Source organism: Vombatus ursinus, unplaced genomic scaffold (assembly GCF_900497805.2).
Source record: "Vombatus ursinus unplaced genomic scaffold, bare-nosed wombat genome assembly UNPS02009062.1, whole genome shotgun sequence".
NCBI classification, from domain to species: domain Eukaryota; kingdom Metazoa; phylum Chordata; class Mammalia; order Diprotodontia; family Vombatidae; genus Vombatus; species Vombatus ursinus.
Genome location: NW_020948840.1, coordinates 20,638,602 through 20,663,989, shown reverse-complemented (window position 1 = coordinate 20,663,989; position 25,388 = coordinate 20,638,602). Strand labels below are relative to the sequence as shown.

General features: G+C 43.2%; 1 protein-coding gene across 5 annotated transcripts in view; it reads right to left on the bottom strand.

The window, feature by feature from the left end:
- The window catches only part of OTOF (otoferlin), a 179,841-nt gene that overhangs the window by 89,843 nt on the left and 64,610 nt on the right, over positions 1–25,388 (bottom strand). For 4 of the 5 annotated variants that reach the window (XM_027850471.1, XM_027850474.1, XM_027850470.1 and 1 more), the window contains exon 5: positions 22,164–22,345. In XM_027850471.1, coding sequence (XP_027706272.1) covers positions 22,164–22,345 — 182 coding nt within the window. Of the gene's footprint in view, positions 1–10,142; positions 10,188–22,163; positions 22,346–25,388 lie in introns of all 5 variants that reach the window. The other variant, XM_027850472.1, reaches the window with a different exon arrangement.

Genomic DNA, 25,388 nt, shown 5'->3' with positions numbered 1-25,388 from the left:
CATCATTGGCAATGGAGTCATACAACCAGGAAATGTATGTTTTCCAAAGGTGTTTGCCTCCAACAAACAGAGACAGAGGGTATGGTGGAAACAACTGGTTTTGGAGTAAGAGAAACTGAGTTAGACGCTGACTACCAACTACCTTTAATCTTGAGCAAGTCACTTCACCCAGGGTCTCACTTTCCTCATCTGTAAAATGGAGGAGAGGGAACCAGATTAATTCCAAGACTGCTTCTAGCTATAAATCTATAATCTCATGAACAATTAACCTGTGTAATTCATTGCATGGAGTGGCAAGTAGCCAGCTCTTCTGAATTTGCTGGGAGCCTTCTAGGGTCTCTAATGAACTCCTAATTTCCAGGTACACTGGGAATGTGTAGCTGTGGGTGGCTACTGAACTGCATTTTGGCTAATTCTGGGAATTTCATCTTCCCTAATGATTTAGTGTTATAGGAGAAAGACTGACACTCCTTCTCCTACATCCCACCCAACCACTCTGGACTCCAGAGCATAGATGCAGGCACCAACATATCCCAACTCTCCATTCCATGTCTGCCAACTCTACCACAACCCTTTCTCCCAGCCATAGTCTTCTAGGATGAAAGTACATCAAGTTGGAAAGCCATGGTGGAAAAAGAACCAGACCCCAGTCTGGAATCACCCAGCTTCAAAGGGAATGACTGGCTTGGCTCTTGTGGGTGCTTAATATTTGCTGCTGCCAGATCCCAAGTGGGAGGGAAGGTCACCAGTGAGTACAATTACTCAGATACTGTGGTGCATGATTTTGGTACTACAGTAGTTACCAAACCAGCTTAGGAGAGCTGGTTTCACACAGGTGGGTGCAACAAGGGAAAAACCTTGTTACCTCCTCTCTTCTATAGGATCAGTGGCCATACCACAAAGCAGCAGTGGAAATGAGCCCTTTATTTGGACTCAGAGGATTTAGGTTCAAATCCTAATCTTCTCACTTAATAACTGTTTGACTTTGGGCAAGTCACTTCCCTGCTCTAAGCCTGTTTCCTCATCTGCAAAATAAGGGGCTTGGAGGAGATGATGTTCAAAGACCCTTCCATCCCTAAGCCCATGTGCATGTTCTTTAGAATGTGTAACTATAGGAACAAACCAGATGAATGAAGATTTGGATTTTATTACCACAATTACTGGATAATGCCCTTCTTCACTGATAGCTCCACCAGCAGCAAGGTTTGACATAACCCTTCTTTGTTTCTGAGATAATACCAATGCACAGTTTGAACCCATCTGAAGACTTGAAAATAATCAGGTTTTCTCTTAGCTAAGGAGATGAAAACAAGTTTTAGAAAAACCTAGTGTAGGTTCTGATGTGTATTAGTTGTACATAAAGGAGCACTTGTCACACCTGAGCCATATCTATTATCTTCTGTGAAGTTTGGATTTTGTCAAAGGGCCACACTTGAGGACCTAGAGGGTCAAATGTGGCCTCCAGGACTCAGGTTCCCCACCCCTGCCTTAGAGTATTAGAATTTATTTTGTTAATTTTCATCATCATTGTGCCAGATGGCTACATTTAGGACTAATATTTATTTAATTGTTCTGAATCTGTTCTGAATTTTTTTAAAAATCCCAATGAAATATTGTGATTTTTTTCTTTTTAAAGAAAAGTTGGGTCCTACTGGAGTTACTCAATAATGGGGAAACTAGGAAATGAAAAATAGGGATGGAAGGGGAGTTCTTTAGGAATAAATATATTATTTGTTCATGGATCTTCAGCTACTCTTATTTGTACTATAAAGGCACCAAGGAGATCAGAAACTATCTCCTACCTAGGATAGTACATTGATATTTCATAAGGCAACTCTCACTCAGGATGGGGAAGGAGAGTGGTAGGGAAAAAGGGATGGCAATAAAGTGCCCCTGCCCTTCAGGGCTACAAAGTTAAATGAACAATTAAATTCATGATTTAATCTTTGCCCCATCTACTTCACAGGCACGTTGATGGAGAATGAGACAATATATTCAAAAATGCTTTGAAAATTGTAAAGAACTATAGAAGTAGAAGCTATTATTATAATTTAGATGTGTTTTTCTCTGCAGGGAACAAAAATCAAACTCCTGTTTGTTGTCGGTTATGGGGGCACGGGCACATAATTCTTATTCTTGGGGGAGGTTGAGGCTGGTATCTTGCTGGAGCTTCAGAGTGCTGAGATGCAGCAGCTTAAGAGCTGATTGACTGAGTATCCACACTAAGTCTAGCACCAATGTGGCAAAGGGGGTGGGATAAGATGAAGAAAGAACCAGGTTGCCTGAGGAAAGTCAGAAACTAAACAAGTGAAAGCTTCCATACAATTAAGAGTGGGATTGGGCTATGTGTAGTCAATATATTTCCAGTCTAGGAGAAATGGTGAGACTCAGTCTCAAAAAAAGAAAAAGGAAAACATATTTGTTGACTGTAACTATTATTTTCTTTAAATAATCTAGTATTCTCTTTCAATTCTATAGTTTGTGGTATAGAATTTAAAATATATAATTATTTTACATTTTCATAAATATATATGTATATATATATGCTGAATATATTCTGAAATAATTTGAGTCAACAAAGTGCTACAATCCAATTCAATAAAGATTTAAACATCCACTATGTGCAAAGAACTGTACTTTGGGGATATACTGGGGATTGTTAATTGTTGTTGATCAATCATACCTGACTTTTGTAACCTGGTAGACCATACTGTTTATGGGGTTTTCTTGGCAGGGATACATTGGAGTGGTTTGCCATTTCTTTCTCCAGTGGAGTAAGGCAAATAGAGGTTAAGTGACTTGTTCAGGGTCACATAGCTAGTAAGTATCTGAGGCAGGATTTGAACTCAGGTCTTCCTGACTCCAAGCCTAGTGCTCTATCCACTGAGACACCCAGCTGTCTCCATACTGAGGATACAAAGTCAAAAAGCAGTTTCTGCCGGAAAGGTGCTTACCTTCTACTGGGGAGATAACAACATATACACAGATAAGTAAACACAAAGTATCTACAGAGTAAATGTAAGGTAACCAGTGTGGGGAAAGGGGAGGGCAGGATAAGGGTGGGCAGAGCACTAACGACTGAAGGCAATGGAAAGGACCTTGAGGAGAAAGGAGCTTGTGACGGAGCCTTGAAAGGAGGCAAGGATTCCAAGTCACAGAGGTAAGGAAGGAGAGCATTATAGGTATAGCACAAATCTAGGCAAAAGCCCACGTGAGAAATGTAATGTTGTATAAAGGGAATGGCAGTTAGGCTGATTTGGCTAACACTTGGAGTGGATGAGAGGGGTTGATGTGATGCAAATCTGGAAAGGGAGGCTTTAGTCAGACTGTGAAGAGTTTTAAACACCAAACAAAGGAGTTTGTATTTTATCCTAAAGACAATAGGGAGCCACTGGAGATTCTTGAAGACGAAAACTTGTGTTTTAAGAATATTATTTGAGCAGTTACGTGGAATATGGTTTGGGCAGAAAAGAGAATGGGAGCTCAGTAAGGAGGCTGATTCAATTGTCCAGGTAGGAGGTAATGGGGGCCTGGCTTGAATTATTCTGGGTAGCTTTGTAAGTAGAGAGACAGTAGAGAGCTGTTCTGGGCCTAAGGAGGAGAGAAGAGTCAAGGAGGTCTCTGTTGCGGGGTGCGGCGGGGAGAGGGGAAATTCGGTTTGAACCTGGATTTTGCTGTTGCTATTCAATTGTTTCAGTCGTCTCTGACTCTTCGTGATCCCATTTGGGGTTTTCTTGGGAAAGATACTGGAGTGGTCTACCATTTCCTTCCCTACCTCATTTTATGGATGAGCAAACTGAGGCAAACAGGATTAAGTGAGTTGTCCCAGTCATATAGCTAGTCAATATCTAAGGCTGGATTTGAACTCAGGTCTTCCCGACTCTAGGCCTGGAGCTCTATCCACCATTGTACCACCTAGCTACCCAAACTCAGGTTACTCAAGGAGATAACACATATATTTGTGTGTATGTGTATACATGTGTCTGTATGTATATATGTATCTACACACACATATATTACCATAGAAAGTGATTTATATTGTTATAGAACCTGTGGCAGGCATGGATGGGTTGTGATTTGTATCTTTGGAAAGAACTCTCATATTAATGAGAATATAAATCTAATAATAATAGCTAACATTTATATAGCACTTACTGTGTGCCAGGCACTGTGCTAAGTACTTTATAATTATTACCTCATTTGATTCTCACAACAACCCTGGAAGGTAGGTGCTATTAATATGCTATTATTGTCTTCATTTTACAGATGAGGAAATTGAGGTACACAGAGGTTGTGACTTATCCAAGATCAAAAAGGTAGTGAGGCTGGATTTGAACTCAGGTTCTTCTGATTCCAGTTCTGGCACTCTATCTACTGCACCTGCTAGCTGCTCCAGCTGTTAACTTTGTCTTAATTTCTTACTGTAGCCAACTTTTCAAAGCCTGGGTACCTCACCAGTAACTTGTGGAGGTTAGCCTTTTGTTCATTTGTCTACATGTGCAGGTCACTTTACTGAGGGATCATTCATAGCCCCTTTTCAAAGCCTATTGAATTTTCATTGACTGTTTCCCCCTCATTTGGCTGAGGTTGACTGAGCCATTCACAGATAGGCCTGTCTGGAAAAAAAGGCCAATCTAGAATGCAAACTCAACGAATCGCAGAATTTTAGACTTGCAAGGGAGTCAGAGGCCATATAGCCTAACTCACCCCAGAACAAGAATCTCTTCTACAACTGCTCCAAAAGGGGTCATCCAGCCTTTGCTTAAATACCTCTAATGATGGGAACTCGCTACCTCCTGAGGTAAACCATCCCACTTTTGGAAAGTTCTAATTTTTCAGCTTTTCTTGACATCGAGCCTTGCAGTGTGACATTAGATTTGGGAAGGTCAGTTAGATCATGTTTCAGGCTTCTAAATAAGCTCAAGTATGGTCTGAATCAAATGGTGGAGGACTTTGAAGAGCCTCTGAGGTTCCTTCCAGCTCTCGTTCTGTGGTCAGTCTCATCCAGGGGTGGGTAGCCTAAATCCTTGAGGCCACATGTGGCCTTCTAGATCCCATTCTATAAAATTTGGATTCAGTCAAGAGGCCGCACTTAAGGATCTAGAAGGCCACATGTGGCCTCAAGGATGCAGGTTACCCACCCCTGGACTCTAGTATAAAGGATAGGCTAAGGAGTCTCTATTATTTCCTAAAACTAATAAAGAGCCAAGGAAGGTTTAGGACAGGATGGGTGTCATGATCAAACTTGTACATTTGGAAAGTTAACAGAAGACTGGAAAAAGACAAAATTGAAGGTAGAGACCCATCAGGAGGCAATAACAATAGGATGGGTGTCATCATGGGTCTCGAACTGAGCGGGACCTGAGGGTCTTTCTGGTCCACCTCCCCATCCTCACCTCAATTTACAGATGAAGAAACTAGGCCCCAGAGAGTTTAAGTAACTTGCTTAGGTAAGTATCAGTGTCGGGATTTAAACCCAAGTCTTCTGACTCTCTAGAGCCAGTGCTTTTCCTACAGTACCAATAGGTTAAGAACTAGGGCATATGTGATGAGAAAAAAAAATGGAAGGAGGAGTGAGCAAGAGCTCTTATAGAGGTAATAATAGCTGGCATTTATATAGATCTTTAAGGTTTGCAAAAATACTTTCTATATGTTAGCTCATTTGATCCTTACAACAATAATGTGGGTTAGGTGCTATTATTATCCCTATTTTACAGACGAGGAAACTGAGGCACAGAGAAGTTAAATGACTTGCCCAGGGTCACAAAACTAAGTAAGTGTCTGAGGTAGGATTTGAACTCAGGTTTTCCTGACTCTCCATCCACTGTACCTTTGACAGAATTTGGCTACTGGTTGTATATTGTTAGAGACTGAAGTAGAGAAAAGAGTAAAAAAGCACTCCAAGTTTTGAAGACTTTATGGGAAAGGATTGCTTCACTTTGGTCTTTGTATCCCCAGTGCCTAGCACAGAGCAGGTACTTAATTAATGCACATGGAGTTGAATTAAATATTCTCTGACACACCACATATCCATCTTGGTTGAACAAGCGTAGGCCAATCTGGAAGCCCCTGAAAAGCCTAACCCACCCCCCACCACTTTGTGTCTAGTAGCTATATATAACTTTTTAGAAGTAGCAATATGTAACTATATATGTACATGTCATCTTCACTGGCTAGACTGTAGATTTCCTGAGGACAGTGACTGTTTTCACTTTTGTCCTCCTATCCCTAGCATACTGCCTGGCAGAGAGCAGGTGCTTAAGAAATGCTTTTTGATTAATTGATGGTTAATCAATCACCTCAGGGTCAGTAAAGGAGCTGATGGAAGACTCTTATTAGGTATCTTTGATGACTGATGTTCAGGAAGTTCCAAAGAAAAGTTTCTGGTGTCCATACCTTAGGTTTTCACAATGCTTAAAGCAGGAGGTCTTCACCTAGGGTCCATGGACCCTGCCCCTTCAAAGGGGTATGTGGATAGATGTCAAGGGGTCCATGAACTTGGGGGGTGGAGAAATTACACCTTAATTTTCATTAGCCTCTGAATGAATTTAGCATTTCCTTCAATTATAAGTTGAAAAGCCTTACATTTTTCTGAGAAGGGATCCATAGGGGTCACCAGACTGACAAAAGGACACAAAGGAGTATGCATAAAGGATTAAGAATCTGTGGCTTAGAGTGAGCAAATTCTTTCTTCTGTCAAGAATCAATAAGCATTTATTAAGTACCTGTATTATACTAGGCACTGAGCTAAGGGCTGGGAAAACAAATGAAAAAAGAAAAGATTTTTAAAAAAGCTAAAAAAAAAAAAAGAAAAGATCGGTTCTGCTTTCAAGGAACTTACCCCCAATGGGAGATGACAATATGCAAAAGAAAGGTGAAGGGGGAAAGGTGGAGGTGGTGGGGAAGGTGGAGAAGTCACAGAAATCTACAATAAGTGCAGAGGGATAGGAAATGAGATGTCTGGGGATATGTCAGTCCTGTTCCCCTCCCCAAATGGAGGAGTTTATGGCTGCAAAATGAGGCACAGAGACAAGATGAGGTGTGAGTAACAAGGCTGATTTGATCTTGCAAGATGAGATTTCCTAATAACAAGTTAATTAGGAGCACGTGGAGAAATCAAGGGACTCCAAAATGAGTGCAGCTAGGTGAGAAGTTGTGCCTAATCTGGCTCCTTTGTTGTGATTTTAACCCACTTCCTCTTACTCAACCTTTGTGGAGATTTTTTTAAAGATAAAAAGATAGCCAGTCATTGTTTGCCATGCAGTAACTTCAGACTTGTCAAAATTTGCCTTCCTTCACGTTTCTGTATGTTGTATTGTTCTAACTCTTGAAAAAGAACTTCCTTTGAGAATCAGATCATAGGCCACCTCTATAGGAGGATTTCTCTGGTCTCCCCAGCAGCTGATGGAAAGGAAAGTAACCTTCCCTTCTAAGGTTACTTTGTATATATATGTATGTATTATGTATATATATGTATATAGTTGTCTATGTGTTTTCTCTTTACCATTAGTATGGAAGCTCCTTGAGAGCAGGAGTTGTCTTCAACTACCTTTGTAAGGTTGAATAAGAGGAAGTAGGTTAAAATCACAACAAAGGAGCCAGATTAGGCACAACTTCTCACCCAGCTGCACTCATTTCGGAGTCCCTTGATTTCTCCATGTGCTCCTAATTAACTTGTTATTAGGAAATCTCATCTTGCAAGATCAAATCAGCCTTGTTACTCACACCTCATCTTGTCTCTGTGCTTCATTTTGCAGCCATAAACTCCTCCATTTGGGGAGGGGAACAGGACTGACATATCCCCAGACATCTCATTTCCCATCCCTCTGCTCTTATTGTAGATTTCTATGACTTCTCCACCTTCCCCACCACCTCCACCTTTCCCCCTTTGTAAATGGTGTCCAGCATGGAATAAATGCCAATTGATTGATTGATTCGCTGTACTAGCAACCTTTGTTGCTTGGTAGGACAGAGCTTAGCCCCTGCTAGCATATGTTTTTAGAACTTAATTATCATCCGCACACTACAAAAATGCCCCAGGGTAGGGCTTCAGTGGAAGTGACTCTAGGTTCTTGAAGGTTATATTGGAAGAGGCGCTCAAATATAAATACAAATGTCCATATGATCCTGGGAAATCCTGGTTTGATTCTATGAGAGCATGCAAGTGCTCATAAGAGTCCACTCGTTAATTACCATCCTTGCTATCTTTTGCAGCGCCAGCTCTGTATGTACTTCCCATCAGGAATTTCTCTCTCTTCCTCTCTCCTATCATCCATCCCTTAATTAACCTCTCCCCTTTCTTCTTAACAATTGATGTGCCATAAATAGTCAGCACAGCAGAAAAGAGCATAGCTTCTCTAGACATGGCCAGTGCTTCCCCCATTCCTTCATAGCTCCTCTGAACCCAGAGTCCATTGTTCCAAATTCTTTGGTACCCTTTGATTGTCTACCTCTCCACATCTCTACCTCATAGGAGATACTTGTGTGTGTGTGTGTGTGTGTGTGTGTGTGTGTGTGTCGGTCCTCTCTAGGGAATATCACCTCTCAGTTGCTCATAAATCCAGAGAATTTGAAGGTTAGAATAAATTGTAGAGATTATCTCACCCATCCTATATTTGAACAGGATTCTCTTCTACCACATTCCCCAGAATTGATCATCTGGACTTTGCCTGAAGAGTCTAGCTAAGAGAAACCCATAATCTCCCAAGGCAGCACATTCCACTTTGTTGTTGTTGAGTCATTTTCATTTGGGGTTTTCTTGGCAAAGATACTGGAGTGGTTTGCCATTTCTTTTTCCAGCTTATTTGACAGATAAGGAAACTGAGGCAAACTGGGTTAAGTGACTTGTGCAGAGTCACAGAGCTAGTAAGCCTGAGGCCAGGTCTGAACTAATGAAGATGAGTCTTCCTGACTCCAGATCCAGCATTCTATCCACTGCACCACCTAGTCACTCATTCCACTTTGGGGTAGTCCTAATTGTTAGAAACTTTTTTTTCTGATATCAAGCCTGGTGGATGGTCATCTACCAAGCCACCTCACTTGCCCCGCAGCCAGTACTACCCCATTCCTTTCCACCTGAACCAATCCCTCAGTACTAAACCAGACACTATGATGAGCCATCCAACCAGGCTATCTGCCATCTGTCCTGCCATAGCATTCATGCTGCCACCCTTTCCCTCCACTCCTTGCTCTGAGAATACAGTAATCCAGTCAATAGTACCATTGCTTCTGGAAAGGACACTGGGATTGGCTATGCTTCCACTCACCATCCCTTGTGATTGATCAGATGAAAATTCCTTTTCCCTGGCCACCACAACGCCTGTGCTGTCTCCCTCTATTAAAAAGTAAGTTCCATAAGAAAAGGGACTATTTCATGGTGTTTTTTTTTAATTGATGAGGCAATTGGGGTTAAGTGACTTGCCCAGAGTCACACAGCTAGTGAGTGTTATGTGTCTGAGGCTGAATTTGAACTCAGGCCCTCCTGACTCCAGGGCTGGTGCTCTATCCACTGTGCCACCTAGCTGCCCCCCACATTTCATGTTTTGAATTGGTATCTTTGTCACATACACAGTTCCTGGCACATAGTAAACACTTAAGAAATGACTTTTCATTCATTCATTCATGCATGCATGCATTTATTCAAATCAGCCTCCCTGAAATAGCTATCCCTTGTTCCTAGCTCTTCTTTCTAGGACCAAACAGAAATCTAACCCCTTCTCCACACACGACAATCTTTCATTCAAAGGGAAAGTCAAGGATGTAGACACAGAAAGAGAAAAGATCATTCATAAAAGAGCTGAGAATGAAGGCAGATGTCCTTGACACTTTGGTCTATTCTAGCACTTGGCATTTCCATCTCAAAGTCCCGAGTCATCCCTGATCATAATACGCCTTCCTGGCCAGTGACAGCAGATGTGTTTATCTATTAAGACCTATTCCCCTACCTCATTGCTCTTCTACCTGGACATGCCCCAGCTTATGAACCCATCTGAGGTGAGGGGAACAAGAAAGCCCTCCTCATCACTTAGCAGGATAAGGAAGCCCTGCTCTAAACCCCAGCTCCCTTCCCATCGAGCCTAGTGATCAGGGGTGCTGTACAGTGTGGCACCCAATGGGTTCCGCCACGCGCCAAGGTCACCTACTTGTGCTCTCCATCTTTTCCACCCTTGGTCTTCTCTTTGCCTTTGCTGAGCCAGGGAAGAAACAAGGAGATGAGTATGCATATGTCCATCAACACATGCAAGCATAGACATTTCCTGACACACAGAGTAGAGACTGGTTGGAACCATAGTACATGGTCTTTCCCCAAGCCCAGCTCTTCCCAGGGACCTCCCTGCCTCTGAAACATGTTATCCTTTTCCACACTTCCACATTCCTTTTCTATGTTGGTCGATGTGGAAGGACTTACAGTCTTACAGTCAGGACTGATATGTAGAGTCATCCCTACTAGAGGAATGGGGAGGCAGTTACCCAGGAACAGCTTTGGAAATAGAGGGGGAAGGGGTAGTCGACCTCAACATAGCTCAAATAAATGGGATTTGGGAGGAGAGAGGGGTGAGGTGCAGCTGCCCAAATGATAATCCCTGGAGAACCAGGAAGTTTCTTTGGATAGGAGTTAGTGGTATTTCTCTGGGATAAGACTTCCCAAGGCAGCTGGAACATACTTCCAGGTCATGGGGTCATAGGATCATAGATTTAGAGCTGTAAGGGGCCTTAGAGACCTGGAGTCCAATCCTATTTTTTTTTAATAAGGAAACTGAGGCATCGAGAAATTAAGTGACTTGCCCTGGGTCACACATCAAGTAATTGTTTGAGGTTCTTAGTGCTTATACCAGATCTACTCCCCGCCTCCTTTCACCGCTCCTGGCTTGCAGGTGATCTGGGAGCTAAATTTCCCCAATATGTACCACTAGGGGTCAGATTGTAGTAGCCCCAGTTCTCCATGCAAGAAGACGGTGTAGTTAATGGTGGACCTGGGGCTATGTCAATTATTGCTTAGATCCCATACCAATACTGCCCTTCCTTCACATTCCCGCATGCACATTGCTCCACATAAATGAATGGAGGACTGAACCTCCCCTTTATTTGTGTCCTGTACGAGCTCAGCTGGAGTGGGAGCTCAGTAACAGATCCCCGAGAGGAAGCCTCTGCTGGGGAAAGGAGTGGGGACAGCTTTTATTCAAATGCCCATTCAAATCAGTGTAAGGTGATGTTTCAGTTTGTCTTTAGGGACCTGAGCTTTCAATCCAGAAAAAACTTTTGGTATAGTTACGACATTGCTTCTGTGCTCTGAGAGAAGGGAGGTTAAAACAATGGGGAGGGGAGGAGGAAGAAAGAGGGGTTCATTGTTGTTCACTTTTTCTCCACTTCAGATCCTGCCTTAGCACAAAACCTCAGATGTCATGTGTTTGTGTTATTGCTGAAGGTCAAACTCTGGCCAATGTCACCATTAGGTGGCTAATGTTGACATTAACAGGGCAAGTTTGTTTGGTGTTCAAACTACTGGACATTAACCAGGTTTGTGACTAATGTTTAATTGGATGGCTGCTGTCAACACTAATCAGGGTCAGAACTTTCCATAAATTGACCCAGCTCAGTAATGGCTGGTAAGATCACAGAAGTGAAAAATTCATCCAGTCCTATAACATCTGTGGGTACAGTCTTGGGCATGGAAAGACCTAGTCTGAGTAAAAAGAGCCCCTGAAAGTGATGAACATCTCCCAAGTGTTCCAATAAAGGAACCACAAATGGTAAATGGGGTCCCCTCACGGAGAGGTCAAAGGGAGGACAGGAAGTTGGGATTAGTGTACCTGAATGATAAAATATGATGCTTTTTCTCTTTCCCTTTGGGTTTTGTTCTGAAATCACAGAGAAATAGGAGGGCAGTACCAAGTAAGAATGATAGTACAAACATCAGTCCTCAGGCACTTGGAATACCCCAAGACACACAGTTCATACCAATACCCCATTGTGACCCCAAACCTGGTAACACCACATAAAATCCTTTCCCTTTCCCCCTAACACATAGTTTTCCCCTTCACAGAGATACACACAAGGCTTCATAGCTGGCAAAGCAAGTACACACAGGCAGAAATAGAAAAACACTTTTTAAGTATGGTAGCAGATGGGGAGGAAAAATGAAGTCTTGGAGTCAAGAGACCAGCAAGGATGGTTGATGAACGAGCCCTGGATTATTCAGTGAGATACTGGGCCAACCTGAACTCAAATTCAGACCTTCCGAGCCCTGGATTATTCAGTGAGATACTGGGCCAACCTGAACTCAAATTCAGACCTTCCCTTCCCATAGCTTCTGCTTGTTTTATGTCTCCTTCCCCATATCCCAAGCTGGGCTGGTTATTCTCAGATAAGGCTTCAGTGTCCTGAGCTGGGGTTGACCCTTACCCCATTGCCATCCTCCTCCTGATTCTGGTGTACCATGAGCCATTTGGAGACTGGAGCTGGGGACCATTGCAGAATTACCCCACCTCCCTTCACCCAGAGGAAATCTGTGTCCCAGGGACAAGACATATAAAGGGGATTTCAGGATATGCTTTGGAAAGCTATCCCACCTATCCTGCTCCCTCTCTGTCTCTGCTGCTTAGCCTCTCTGGTTTCTTTCTCTCTATGTTATAGGTTGGAGGTAACTCACAGATCATCTGGTTCAAACCCCTCATATTACACATGAGGAAATTGAGGCCCTGGGAAGTTAAATGACTTTCCCAAGATCATACAGTTAGTATTGTAGATGCAGAGCTGGCAGGGATCTATCTTGATGGTCTCAAGACCATCTAGTCCACTCACCCCCTTCCCACATTTTTACACATGAGTTTATGTTACTTTCCCAAGGTCATATGGGTAGCAAATGTCAGAGGTGGGATCTCAACCCAGATCCTTTGACTCCGGAGGCCATGCCTTTCCCACTGTACCAGGTGATCTCTATCTTTCTGCTTCGGATTCTGCTTCTGCTTCTCCCTCTCTTGGATTGTTTTCTTCTAGGTCCAAATATGGACAATACTTAGTCCTGGCTGAAAATTGGGGTCAAAGTGCACTTGGGTGTGAAATTATCCTATTTTAGGGGAAGTGACCAAAGATATTAGCTTCTAGGTCCCAAATTCCCTCAGAGTTAGGGCATAACTCTGGAAGCCCTCATCTCCTTCAGGAAGTTTTAGCACAGAACAAAGTGTATGATGTTGGGAAGTCAGGGAAGAAGTTGAAGAAAAAAAAAACCAACACATTCCCTTCTAATGGTGGGGATTCCCATAGCTCCTGCTATATTTTAAAAACACATTTTGCACACATGCTTAGGCACATCACCACTGCACACACACCCTCCGTGAGAACACTCCCCACTCCTCCTCCACCCCCCATGCAGTTATATGCAACCTTCCCCTGGCCCCAGGAAGAGGAGTAAGGTACCTGACTTCTGCAGGGTCCCCACTGGAATAGAAGTATCATTAGTAATAAGACTGGGTAGTCAAGGACAAAATATACCCCTTTTCATTTCCCACCCCCTGACAGTGAGGAAGCTAGGGCCCCATGGGTGTTGCCATTCGGTAGGGATAACAGAAGCCCCTTTGGCCTCTGGCACCCTGGGAAAAGAGGGTCAAAGTGGCAACAGAAAGAGTAAGTCAAGAAAGAATGACTGGCACAGGAGGACAAGAATCAACAGACAAAGGCAGGAGTGATGGGATATAGGGAAGAAGAAATTCAAGACTTCAGTCTTCTAGAACTCAAACCCAAGATTAAAGCTTTGGATCCTGATCAGTTCCTTTTTTGATATATGAGTGATTTGACTTAAGCACCCCCGAGAGATGAGTATTTGTAATTGACCCAGAAATTAACAACACCCATAGCCAGGCACTGAAGAGCAGTGTGTGCATGTGTGTGTGTGTGTGTGTGTATTTATGTGTATTTACATATGTGGATATGTGTATATGAACAAGCTTTATGCAGGAAGAATTTGATAGGACCTCAGATTTGATCACAGTTTGCAGGGAGAAGCTGAAAGGACCATCTCTAGCAGGCTAAGTTTCCAGAGCCTTCTCTTGTCAATCCTCAGACCTTTGTACCAGAGTGTATTTCTTTTGTTCAATAGAAGCATCGCACATGTATCTGGGGATACTTCCAAATGTATTTGAGTGAAGGTGGACAATATGCAGGGCATGACCTTCCACCTCCACAAGGAATCTGGAAAAATTCTTGTCCCAATTTATATTAGCAGAGTATTAATGATGGGATCAAGTGGGTAAAGTAGATGGTGGGAAGAGGAAGTTTCAGGGACAGTTTGGGGACCTACATATTGGGTATTTCCTAGGATTTGGAGATCCATCAATTCATTGGCTATGAGGATTTCGGGAGGAGACAGGAAGAGCAAGACATCTCCTGCTTTTAGGGAAAGGACTAGAAATAGAGGAAGAGACATTCAGAGGAAAGTTAGGGTGTGCTAGCATTAATATCTATTAAATAAATGAATGAGTTAAAATAGGCCTTGAGGACTAGAAGAGAGTGAGTGGTGCCCAGAAGGAGAACTCCAGTAATATTTAGTGGCACTGGGTAACTACTGAGGAGAGGAGAGATTGAGGAGAAACCTGGGACCAGAGTTTGGGCAAAGTGGGGTCAAGAGCAGATAGTGCTAGGAAGGGAAATGGTTTCTTGTGAAAATGTTTCTTATTTTGGGGGTGGGGTGGATCTACGGAATCAGACCTCTGACTTAATTGGTATAGGGATAAGATTGATATTGGGACCTTGAGGTCCTAATGAAGAAACTTCCTACCAATACAGGTGGACCTCTGTTCTGCAATTTATAATCTTAGAGAATTATCTAGAGGAGGTTATGACTGATCCAGGGTCACATAGGATGTATTGTAAGTGGGACTTGAACTCAGGTCTTCCTGATTCTAAGACCAGCCCTTTATCCACCATGACAGGCTCATCCTAGAATAGGTTTATCTCTTTACCTGTTGTATGACCCCAGTAAATGTAAGCTTCTTGATGGCAGGGACAATTTCTTAGATTACCTTTGGAAACCTAGCACCTAGCTTGGTTGGATTGGGTCAACTTGAAGTGGTGGAGGGAGGGAGTAGGGTTTCTGGAGGATTTACATAGTATTATATCTCCTGGAAGTAAGAAAAGCAGTGCTTGAATCCACCCTGTCCCTGCAACCATAAGTTCTGTGATCTGCTGGTTCCATGGCAAATACATTGCCAGTTTGAGCTTTGGTAAGATTTGGCTGAATATTTCCAGGGACAGATCTGGATAACCAAACAACAGAGGTGATGAAGCCCTTGAGGTTATGATCAATGTTTAGGATGACAGAGACAGAAGGATTTTCTCAGACTTGTCTCAACAGGACCCCAAGTTCAAAAAGGACTTCAGTGTCTCTGGCTAGTTATCTGTTCTACCTGTGTAACTTTGGATGGGGAGGTAAAGAGATGCCCCGACAGAAACTCACCATATTAGTCTTGTCTCACTGTCCAAGCTAAAAGAAGGTAAGACAGCAATGAGATCTATTACACTGGTGAAGACACAGATTTCCCCACATCTCTTGAGGGCTTACTTCCCCCCTTCTCCCCCAGCTCTCACTGACCCTCCCAGTAAGAATGTGTGCCTCCATCACACCCACTTTTTAAGAAGAGAAATTGAAGTATAGAGAAATGGAGTGATTTGCTCTACAGCAAATATCAGAGCCGGGATTTGGACTCATCTCTTCTTATCTCATTTTAAAAATATCAGTTTTTAAGAAAAGCTATAAGGGCCTTTGGATTCCCAAAGATGAATGGGGAGGACTGGAACAGATCACTCCCCATCCCCCAATGGTTTTTTCAGGAATGAAGGGAAAGGACAAAGATATAGAAAGCCAGGCAGGACCTTAGAATCAAGATTCCAGGGTTTCAAGGTTACATATGTCCAGAGATGAGTATCAGATGTGCTCTCATTTCTCACATTCTTTGGACCAGACTCCTTTTTTTGGTGAGGCAATTGGGGTTAACTGACTTGCCCAGGGTCACACAGCTAGTAAGTATCATGTGTCTGAGGCCGGATTTGAACTCAGGTCCTCTTGACTCCAGCGATGGTACTCTATCCACTGCGCCATTGAGCTGCCCCTGGACCAGATTCTTGATTACAAACTTCTCCAGAGTCTCAGCTTCCTCATATTAATTTGGGCCAATGCCTTCTTTGCTCTTCCTAGGCCCTAGAACTTCCTCTGTCCAAGTAAAGCCCTTTGTGGATGCAGAAAGTGACTTGTCCCCCAAGATCCCAGAACTCTAAAGAGTCTGGTTTCTCCCACAAGAGTTCCTTCTTGATACTCCCCAATTTTTATCTCTCGTCTCCATCCCCCACATTAATTTTTTTTACATATTTTGGATTTATTTTTCTATGTATTCATTGTTTTCCCTGAGTAGAATATAAACTCTTCGAGGACAGAGCTTATCCTGTTTCTGCCTTTATATTCCCAGTACAGTGCCTGGCACTTTTTTTTTTTTTGGACCAGACCTGTGATATTATTGGTATAAGGAATTCCTAGGAAAGAAACTCCCTCCATCAATGCAGATCAGCAATTATTCTGCTACTTATGGTCTTAGAGAGTCATCTGGGAGTCTGAGAGCTTAAGTGACTTGTCCAGAATGTATTAGACGGCTCCCTGACTCTAAGGCTGTCTCTGTCTGCCACAGCAGGCTGTCTGATACATGATGGGTGCTTAATCACAGCTTATTGATGACGTGAATTCTCCAGTTTCTTCCTAGTACCTTAGTGGAACCCATAGTGCTGGAAATCTCCAACCTCGCCCAGTTCACTTTGCCAGGAACCCGTAGCTCAGTGGACTCAGTTCTCCTTGGCCTATTCCCTCCCTGTCCCAATAGGAGAGCGCAAATCAGACTCCAGGAAAATCTCACTATGGTAACTCGACTCTCCCAGTTCCTCTCACCAGGACAGCGTTATTTCCCTCATTGTTGTCCCTTGATTCCTTCTGCTCTGACTGCTTCCTCTTTTTTAAAGACCTTTATCCCAGTTTGGAGATAACCTTGAAGATGAAATCTCTCCAGGTCCCAAGCAAGGTCTTTGGGGAATTGGCAGTCAGGAGAATGCTGGGAAGAGCCTGTCCTGGCCTCTCCCTCACTTCCACAGCAAGGGGTATTCTTAGGGTGTTGGGAGTGGGGGAGGCATATGGAGGAAGAAAATGGTGTCAGTGCTAAGTCCCCTTGTAGCACTGCCAAAATAAGGACAGATCATAGATTTAAAGCTGCAAGGGATCTGAGAGGCTGTGTAGTCCAAATCCCTCATTTTACAGATGAGAAAACAGGCTTAGAGAGGGGAAATGATTTAAGTAGGAGTAAGTAGTAAGTCCTACTCTTAGGTAGGTCATAGGAGCACAGATGGAGGGCTGCAAGGGACCTTCAAAGACCTAGGGTCATAGGGTCATCAGCTTAGAGCTGGAAGGGACCTCAGAGGTCATCTGATCCAATTGCCCCATTTTACAGATGAGGAGCCAAGGCCCAGAATAGGTACGTGACTTGCCCCAAATCACACAGGTAGTAATAGAAAAGCCAAGATTTGGGCTTAGGTCCTTCAACACCAAACCCAGTACTGACTTCCCCATAGGTGTGCACATATACATATACCCTCACACACATACACATAAACTCTCACACGCACACACACACACACACACACACACCCTGAGGCTGTGGCGGTGATACCTGGAGGTCAGGGAGCACTGGCTGTTGTTGTCACCCTGTCCCAGATCGTTGTCACTGTGATAAAAGTCCTCCTCCTCCTCTTCTTCTGCCCTGGGAGTGGCCACATGAAGATGGGAGGGGGATAGGTTGGAGTTTTGCCTTTGACCTATCTATGAGGGTCAGAGGCTCTTTTTCCTCTCCCCTACCCTAGACCACCCACTCTTACCACTCTGGAAAATTCTGCTGAGGTACATGGAGAACTTTGCTTTTCATCTCTCACCTAGATACCTTCCCTACCACCTCTTTCCCCTCCCCTCTCCCCCAAAGGACCTTGCAAGGGAGGAATTGGTTCAGAGTTCACTCTCCTCCTCAACTAGATGACATTAAAATTGTCCCAGAGAGAATGCTTTTGTCCTACTCTTAAAGGTCTCCAAGAGGAGGGTTTTTGTAAGCCCACCAGTGGATTCTTTAGTCCTCCTAGGACACTTAAAATCAAAGAATGTCAGAACTTAGAAGGAAATTAGAGGTCACTTCCCCCAAATCTCCATTTACCGGTCAAGAAACTAAGGCCAAGAGTGGTTACGTGACTTGTTCAATGTCACAGAGCTTTTAATGGCAGGGCCAGGACTAGAGCTCAGTTCAGGTTTCCTGACTGCCTCATTCTACCAAGCCATCCTACCTTCCAGAAGTTCTCACACCCAGTCTGAAACCCCAGTTCATGATTTCCCTTTGGTGGAAGTGGATGTCATTTGGGAATGACTCTTTATAAATGTGTAGATGGGCATTAAATCCTCAAACGAACTTTTCTCAGCCTATTTCACAAGATCACAGATTTAGAGCTGGAAAAGACCTCAGAGGTTGACTAGTCCAGCTGCATCATTTTACAGATAAGGAAACAGAAGCCCAGAGAAAGGAGATGACTTGACTAGAGTCACACAGGTGGCTGATTGCAGAGAGCCAGGATTTGTACCCAGGCCCCCTGACTACAAATCCTGGGCTCTTCTCACTGTACCATATTATGTTTCCCTTCTTGGCCCTCCTTTCCAGCCTTGCAAGAGATCACTCCTCTTTGGTTTACAATGGATCAAAGGATGACCAGGATCCAGGAAGAGCCGAAAGCATAGTCGAGAATGTATTCAGGCTGGTGTTGCTTCAATCTCCAACCTTAACCCCATTCTAATAGCCTTTGCTGCTTCTGCTGTAGCAACAATGAGCATCCTTCATCATCTCTCTATTCCAGGCCCCTTGTTGTCTTAGAGATAGGATGGTATGGAAGGGAGGGAAGTAGAGGGAGAATAGTATGGCCTTGGAGATAATCACATTAACTCTTCTAGGTGTTCCTAAGTTAGAATTCGTTCAGATGATTTGGTCTACAAAGCAAAAGTTGGCTAAGTAAGTTAGACTTGATTCTAAGGAGAATGTTTAAAATTAATTCAAACCTGTTTTCAGACTTTGAGGTCAGAGAAAATTTTAGAAATACTTGCCTGCTTACTTACAGTCATTCCCTGTGCTCATTACAAACCACCCTTAAGTATTCACTAAGACCATTTTACCCAAGGATTTTTTAGGTAACATTTAGGATCAGAATATTTACAATTAGAGGGGACCTTAGAGATCATCTATTTCTTCTGTATCCATTTTACAACTGTGGAAACTGAGGCCCACATAGGGCAGATGAGTTACCCAAAGTCACACAAGGTGTAGGTAGCAAAGCCAAGATTTGAACCTATTTGGCCAATTTCTCTCCCTTTGTAAGAATAGTTGGTCTTTGAATAAAATTAAGTGGTGCAAGGTACCAATCAGGCTTGGATTAACCCACTGCCTATAACAGAAAGTCCCAGGATCATAGATTTAAAGCTTAGTAGGCCCTCAGAGTCCATCTGGTCTAATGTCCTCATTTTACAGATAATAAACCGAAGCCCATGGAGGTTAAGTGACTTGCCTAAGGTAGTAAAGAATAGAGTCAGTATTTGAACCTAGGTCTAAATAGTGGACTCTTTCTATCAAATGGCCTACTAGTATACACTGATCTGGGAATTTACTTGTACCTAATTACTCTGGGTTTTTACCATTATACCTCAGGTTCTTATACCTTCAAATGTGTCTGGCACATGGTAGGTGCTTAATAAATATTAATTGATTGATTGATTAATTGATTGGTTCATAACATTTGAAGAATAAGATATTCTTCTGGTGTCCCCTTAGAGATTCCACTAAGTTGCCATAAGATCACAGGATCAGAGGTCTAGACCTGGAAGAGATGTTAAAGATCATCATTTTACAGCTGAGGAAACTGAGGTCCAGGGAGTTTAGAAGTGTATTCCATGGGTACACAGGAAGCCAGTTTTCAGATGTAGAAGCTGAGGCTTCAGAAGACACAAGATAACTTCCCGTCACGTCTCATCACCTCAGAGAGTGGACTAAGGTAGGTTTTTCTCCTTCCCTTATTCTTGCTCTCAGGGCAGAATCCTAAGATTTCTAAGTGCTGTTTTTATGAAAACTATGCTTTAAAGAAGAAAGCTGAGCAGCTAGTTTTTTCCTTTCCCTGAAGGAAAGTTGAGGCTAGTTGGGGCTTTGGCAAGTTCCTTGTGGCTACTCTGGTTACCGGACAATTGTGATTCCTTGGGGGTCTTCTCAGATACTTCTGACCTTTGGGTTTGCCTGTCGCCTTCCAACTAGCCCAGTGGCAAGTGACTTTCCTGGAAGAGGTCACTGCTGACTAAAGTTGGTAGCCCTATTCCCACCCAAGTCTGAAGCAGTTTCCCTTGAAGTATCACTCTGTGCCCTGTGCACTGCATATGAAGAGGGAGATGTGACTCCTGATTGGCTAAAAGGCCTCTGAGCCAAAGGCACTGCATAAATGGGCTGAGAATTTGGAGAGACTTCAGAGGAATAGTTTGAGAGAGCACAAGTGTCTTTGCAGTGTCCCTGAAGCCTTTGCCCACTTCCATGGGCGCACAGTGTCTTCAGCTCAGTGGCCTCTCAGCCATGCGGGAGTAAAATCTTCTTTATACACAACCTGCAGGCTATAGGACTGTCCTTTAGGGAAAACCACTCTCGTTTGGAGAAGGAGGGAGGTTACAATTAAAACCCTGTCTCTTCACCCACTGCTAGGGTTCTCTGTCCCATCATTCCCATCCTAGCATCCATTCTTCTCTCAATTTCTGTATTGCTTTTAAAAGGAGGAAATTCTGAATGTTAGTGAAAGGGAAGCAGAGTCCCAAGTTAGTCTGATAATAGAAAGTACACCATGGGCCCAGGGCTGGTCCTAGTGGATATCAGCCCTGGTCCTAATGAAGAGTTTTGTGTATCCTTAGGGCTTAGCATAATGCCTGACACACAGTAGGCATGTAATAAATGCTTGTGGGATCAGACTGGATCTTAGCCTGATAGTATAAGGAGAACAGAAGTAAATGAGATGACTAGGAAGGGGCCCTGTAGATTTGTCCAGGGAGAGGATGATTTTTTTTTAATAAGGTGAATGATTTTCAAAAACTTTGTCAAGGTTGCCCCAGGTCCCTTCACAGCCATAGAAGGTACTTCCCTGCCATAAGCAAGATTCATCAGGGTTCCTATTGAGCTTTCCATTCCTGAATGAACAGGAAATGCCTGGGGGATGGTCTTGCCCGGGAAGAAGCCAGAAGCAATGGTCTGTCAAAGGCTTATCTCAATTCTGGAAACCATCAGTTATCTCTTCCTGTCCTGCTCATCCGTTTTCCTGTAGTGATTAGTGGGGTCGCTTAGGACCTAGTGCTCAAGCTTTCGTATTGGACACCCAAATCTAGAATCTCTCCTACACTCAGGGTAGGGGAGAAAGTTAACTTTTTCTCATGAAACCCCTGCCTTCTCTAGGCCAATTGACTTCATATGAGGCACATGATTCTCAGCTGACTTTTGAAGATTGAAATTTCCAGAAGGTAGGGGTGGGAGTAGATCAATGCCAGACTACCTTGCTCTTGTTCATCTTTTCTCAAGCGCCTCTAATAAAAACTAACATTTATATAGCTGTTTAGCTTGCAAAACACTTTGCTTATGTAATATTACCTCATCTGAGCCTTGCAACAGCCCTGGAGTAATAGTTAATATGGGTAGTAATATTCCTATTTTACAGATATGGCTGGTTCAGAGAGGGTAATCCACCCATGGTTATACAGCTTATAAACAGAGCCAGGACTCTAAGGGAAATGTTTGAATCCCAAGTCCAGTGCTCTGTCCATTACAACTTGCTGCCTGTAAGCCTATATGCTATACAAGAACCTGGGGGAATTTGAGGACATTCAGAACCCAGGATCTCTCCTATCTACAAGGCAGAGAGGTTTGGAGCAAAGATGCTACTGATGGAGACACAGACACCAGCATGTGCCTCTTCCACGGAAGGTGATCGGTGTAGGGGCCTAATTCTTGTCACTATTTGGGTGACCAGGATGGATCCACCTAATGCACACATTGGAAAGCCCCAGCATAGCACAGCTGCCTTCTTATTACCTCCGAAAACTCTTCTCCCCAGGCTGACGGGAACCACGATGGGAACCTGGGAGCAGACCATCTGTCTCCTGGCTGTCCTTTTCTTCCCCTTGTAGAGAGTCATTCCCTAGGAATTCACCATCATTCCAGGAGCCCACGGTGCCATCAGCTGCCTGGTACCGGACCTCCACACATATGCTGGTCTATAAATGAGAGGGTGGGGGCAGAATGTGAGCACCTGGCAGCTGGGAGAAGCAGCAGTGGAAGAGCAGGATCTGTGGTCTCCTCATGATATGCCTTAGAGGGCTGAGGCATCTTGGGAGCTGAACTGGATGTCCTCTCCATTGCTCAGATTCCAACTATGGTTTTTAAAAATCAGCTCCCCATAAATTCTGGTTCAATGACTGCATGAACTCCCCTTAAGCCAACCTTGAAAATCAGTATTAGACACTTACCAACCCTCCATAAAAAGCAATATGGAAAGGATCTTGGGTGTAGGAACTTCTTCCATTAGATTGCAACCTCCTAAGTCTTAATAATAATAATAAAAGCTAACATTTATATAGTGACTTAAGTTTCATGAAACCTTTTAGAAGTATTGTCTCACCTTGTCCTCACAACAACCTTGGGAGATAGATGCTATTATTATCTCCATTTTACAGATGAGGAAACTGAGGCAAATAGAATTTAAATGACTTGCTCGGGGTGACACAATTAGTAAATATCTGAGGCCATATTTGAACTCAAGTTGTTCTGACTCTAGGTCTGAGACTTTAGCTAGCTGCCTCTCACTTATTAAGTAAATCCTAGAGATGTTGTCTGACGCTTGCCCAGGGTCACATAACCGGTAAGTATCCAAGTCAGAATTTGAAGTCAGGTCTCCCTGATTCAAAATCCAGCACTCTAGCCACTGCTCCATGTTGCCTTTAAAGAGGGAAAACTCAAGAAAGCTTCATGGATCTTAGCATCAGAGAACTTTAGAGATCACCTCTTAGTAACCTGGGGTGGGTAGAATTGGGTGGTTACAGGGACAAGGGGAGATAGTTAGGCCTTGCAATGGGTAGAGTGTTGGACCGGATTCAGGAAGGTTTGAGTTTGTATCCTACCTCAGACATTTACTAGACATGTAACCTTGGGCAAGTCACTTAACCTCTCCCTATCTCAATTTTCTCATCTTCAAAATGAAGGGCTTGGACTTAATGGCCTCTAAGGTCCCTTCTCAGCTCTAAATCTATGAGTCTATGGTACTTTTCCCAATAGCATCCAGCCTCAGCTTAAATATGTCCAGTAATAAGGAATTCAATGCTTTTATGATGCTGGTCTCATTGATAAGAACTCCTCCCTTATATTGGACCCAGATCTGCTTCCTTGTCACTACTATTCATTGGTCCTAGTTATGCTGTCTTTAGGAGCTAAATAGGACAAATCTAACCCTTTTCCTGTGTGTTAACCATTCAGTGTGCAGAAATGAATGGTATCAGTTGAAGAAGAAAGTTCAAGATTTGGCTTTTTCAAATTCATCTATCCATCCATCCATCCATCCATCCATCCATTCATCCATCCATCCATCCATCCATCCATCCATCCTCCATTCTAGTAATCCACGCTGCCTCTGAGAAGGAGGAAATCATAGAATGAGCATTGCCTATGGTATTAAGAATTACAAATCTTATTTCTGTGTTCTTTGCCTACTAGCCATATTCTCTGTGTTTCAGTATCATTCATCATTTAGCAATGCAATGAGGGATTAGTCTAGATACCTTTTCTTTCAATATAGGTGCTGAAGTATTTAATTACCCTTAGTGCCTTTATAAGATGGTTATTTGTCCCTTTAGGATCATGCATGAGGCTGAAGGATTCTCAAAAAGATCATTAGGGAATTAAAGAAATATCTTTGGGGTGCCCCCTTCCTTCTCTGTTCCCCTGTCCCCTTACCTGGCCAAGTGCCCAGGTCGAGGTATGGGGGCAAAGCAATAATAAAAAAGTAGAGAGAAGTAATATGTCTACTGGAAACAGCATACAACTTGGGATCAGAATCCAATCTCATCAAAAAGCATTTATTCAATGTCTACTTTGTGTTAAGTACACTACTGCTATTGTGCTAGGCACTGGGGTTGCAGAGACAAAAGCAGTCCCTTCCCTCAGAAATCTACATTCTACAGGGGGGTTTAGGGGGAGGAAAGGGAGGGTACAACAGGTAAACAAATAAATATATGCAGGAGAATTTGAGGAGAGAGCAAGAACTCATAGCTTAGGGGATCTGAAAAGGCTTCTTATAGGAGATGGATCATGAGCTGAGCCTTGACAAAAGCTAGGAGGATGAAAAGTGGAGTTGAAGATGGAGTACATTCCAAGCCTCCACAAAGGCATTGAAGTGGAAGATGGAGTGTTGGTTTCAGGGAACAGCAATAGGCAAGTTTTTGTTTTTTTTAAAAACATAGAGTTTGTGAAAGGGAGTTACGTGTAATAAACCTAGAAAGGAATATCAGAGCCAGATTGATGAAATGCCATGCTGAGGAGTTTGTATTTAATCCCAAAGGCAATAGGAAACTTTTGGAGTTTCCTAATCACATGGAAACCATAGCATCACTTGTGCTTTAGGAACATTATTTGGCAATTGTGTGGAGGATGGATTGGAGGGGGGGCAAATGAGAGATGGGGAGTCTAACTAGGAGGCAGGGGCAACAGTATGGGGAAGGAGATAATGAAGGCCTGAACTAGGATGATGGTTGTGTGAGAGAAGAGAAGAGTACTAGAGAAGTTGCAGAGGTATAATTAAAAAGATTTATCAACCGTTTGGATATGGAGACTGAGGGAAAGGGGAGAGTTGAGGATGTCCCCCATGGTATGAATCTGGGAAGACGCTGGCACCTTCTAGAGAAATAGAGAAGTTTGGATAAGAAAAGCATTGAGGGAGGAAGATGAGTTCTGTTTTAGACTCTGTGATTTTTTATTTTATTTTTTGGCTAGGCAATGAGGTTAAGTGACTTGCCCAGGGTCACACAGCTAGTAAGTGTTATGTGTCTGAGGCCAGATTTGAACTCAGGTCCTCCTGAATCCAGGGCCGGTGCTCTATCCTCTGTGCCACCAAGCTTCTCCGAGAGTCCATGATTTTGAGATGACTATGGGATATACAGGTGTGGATGTTCAAGAGGCAATAGTTGATGTAGGACTGGGAGATGTGGGATGAGATGTGTGTGTGTGTGTGTGTGCGTGTGCATGCATGCGTGTGCATGAGAAAGAGAG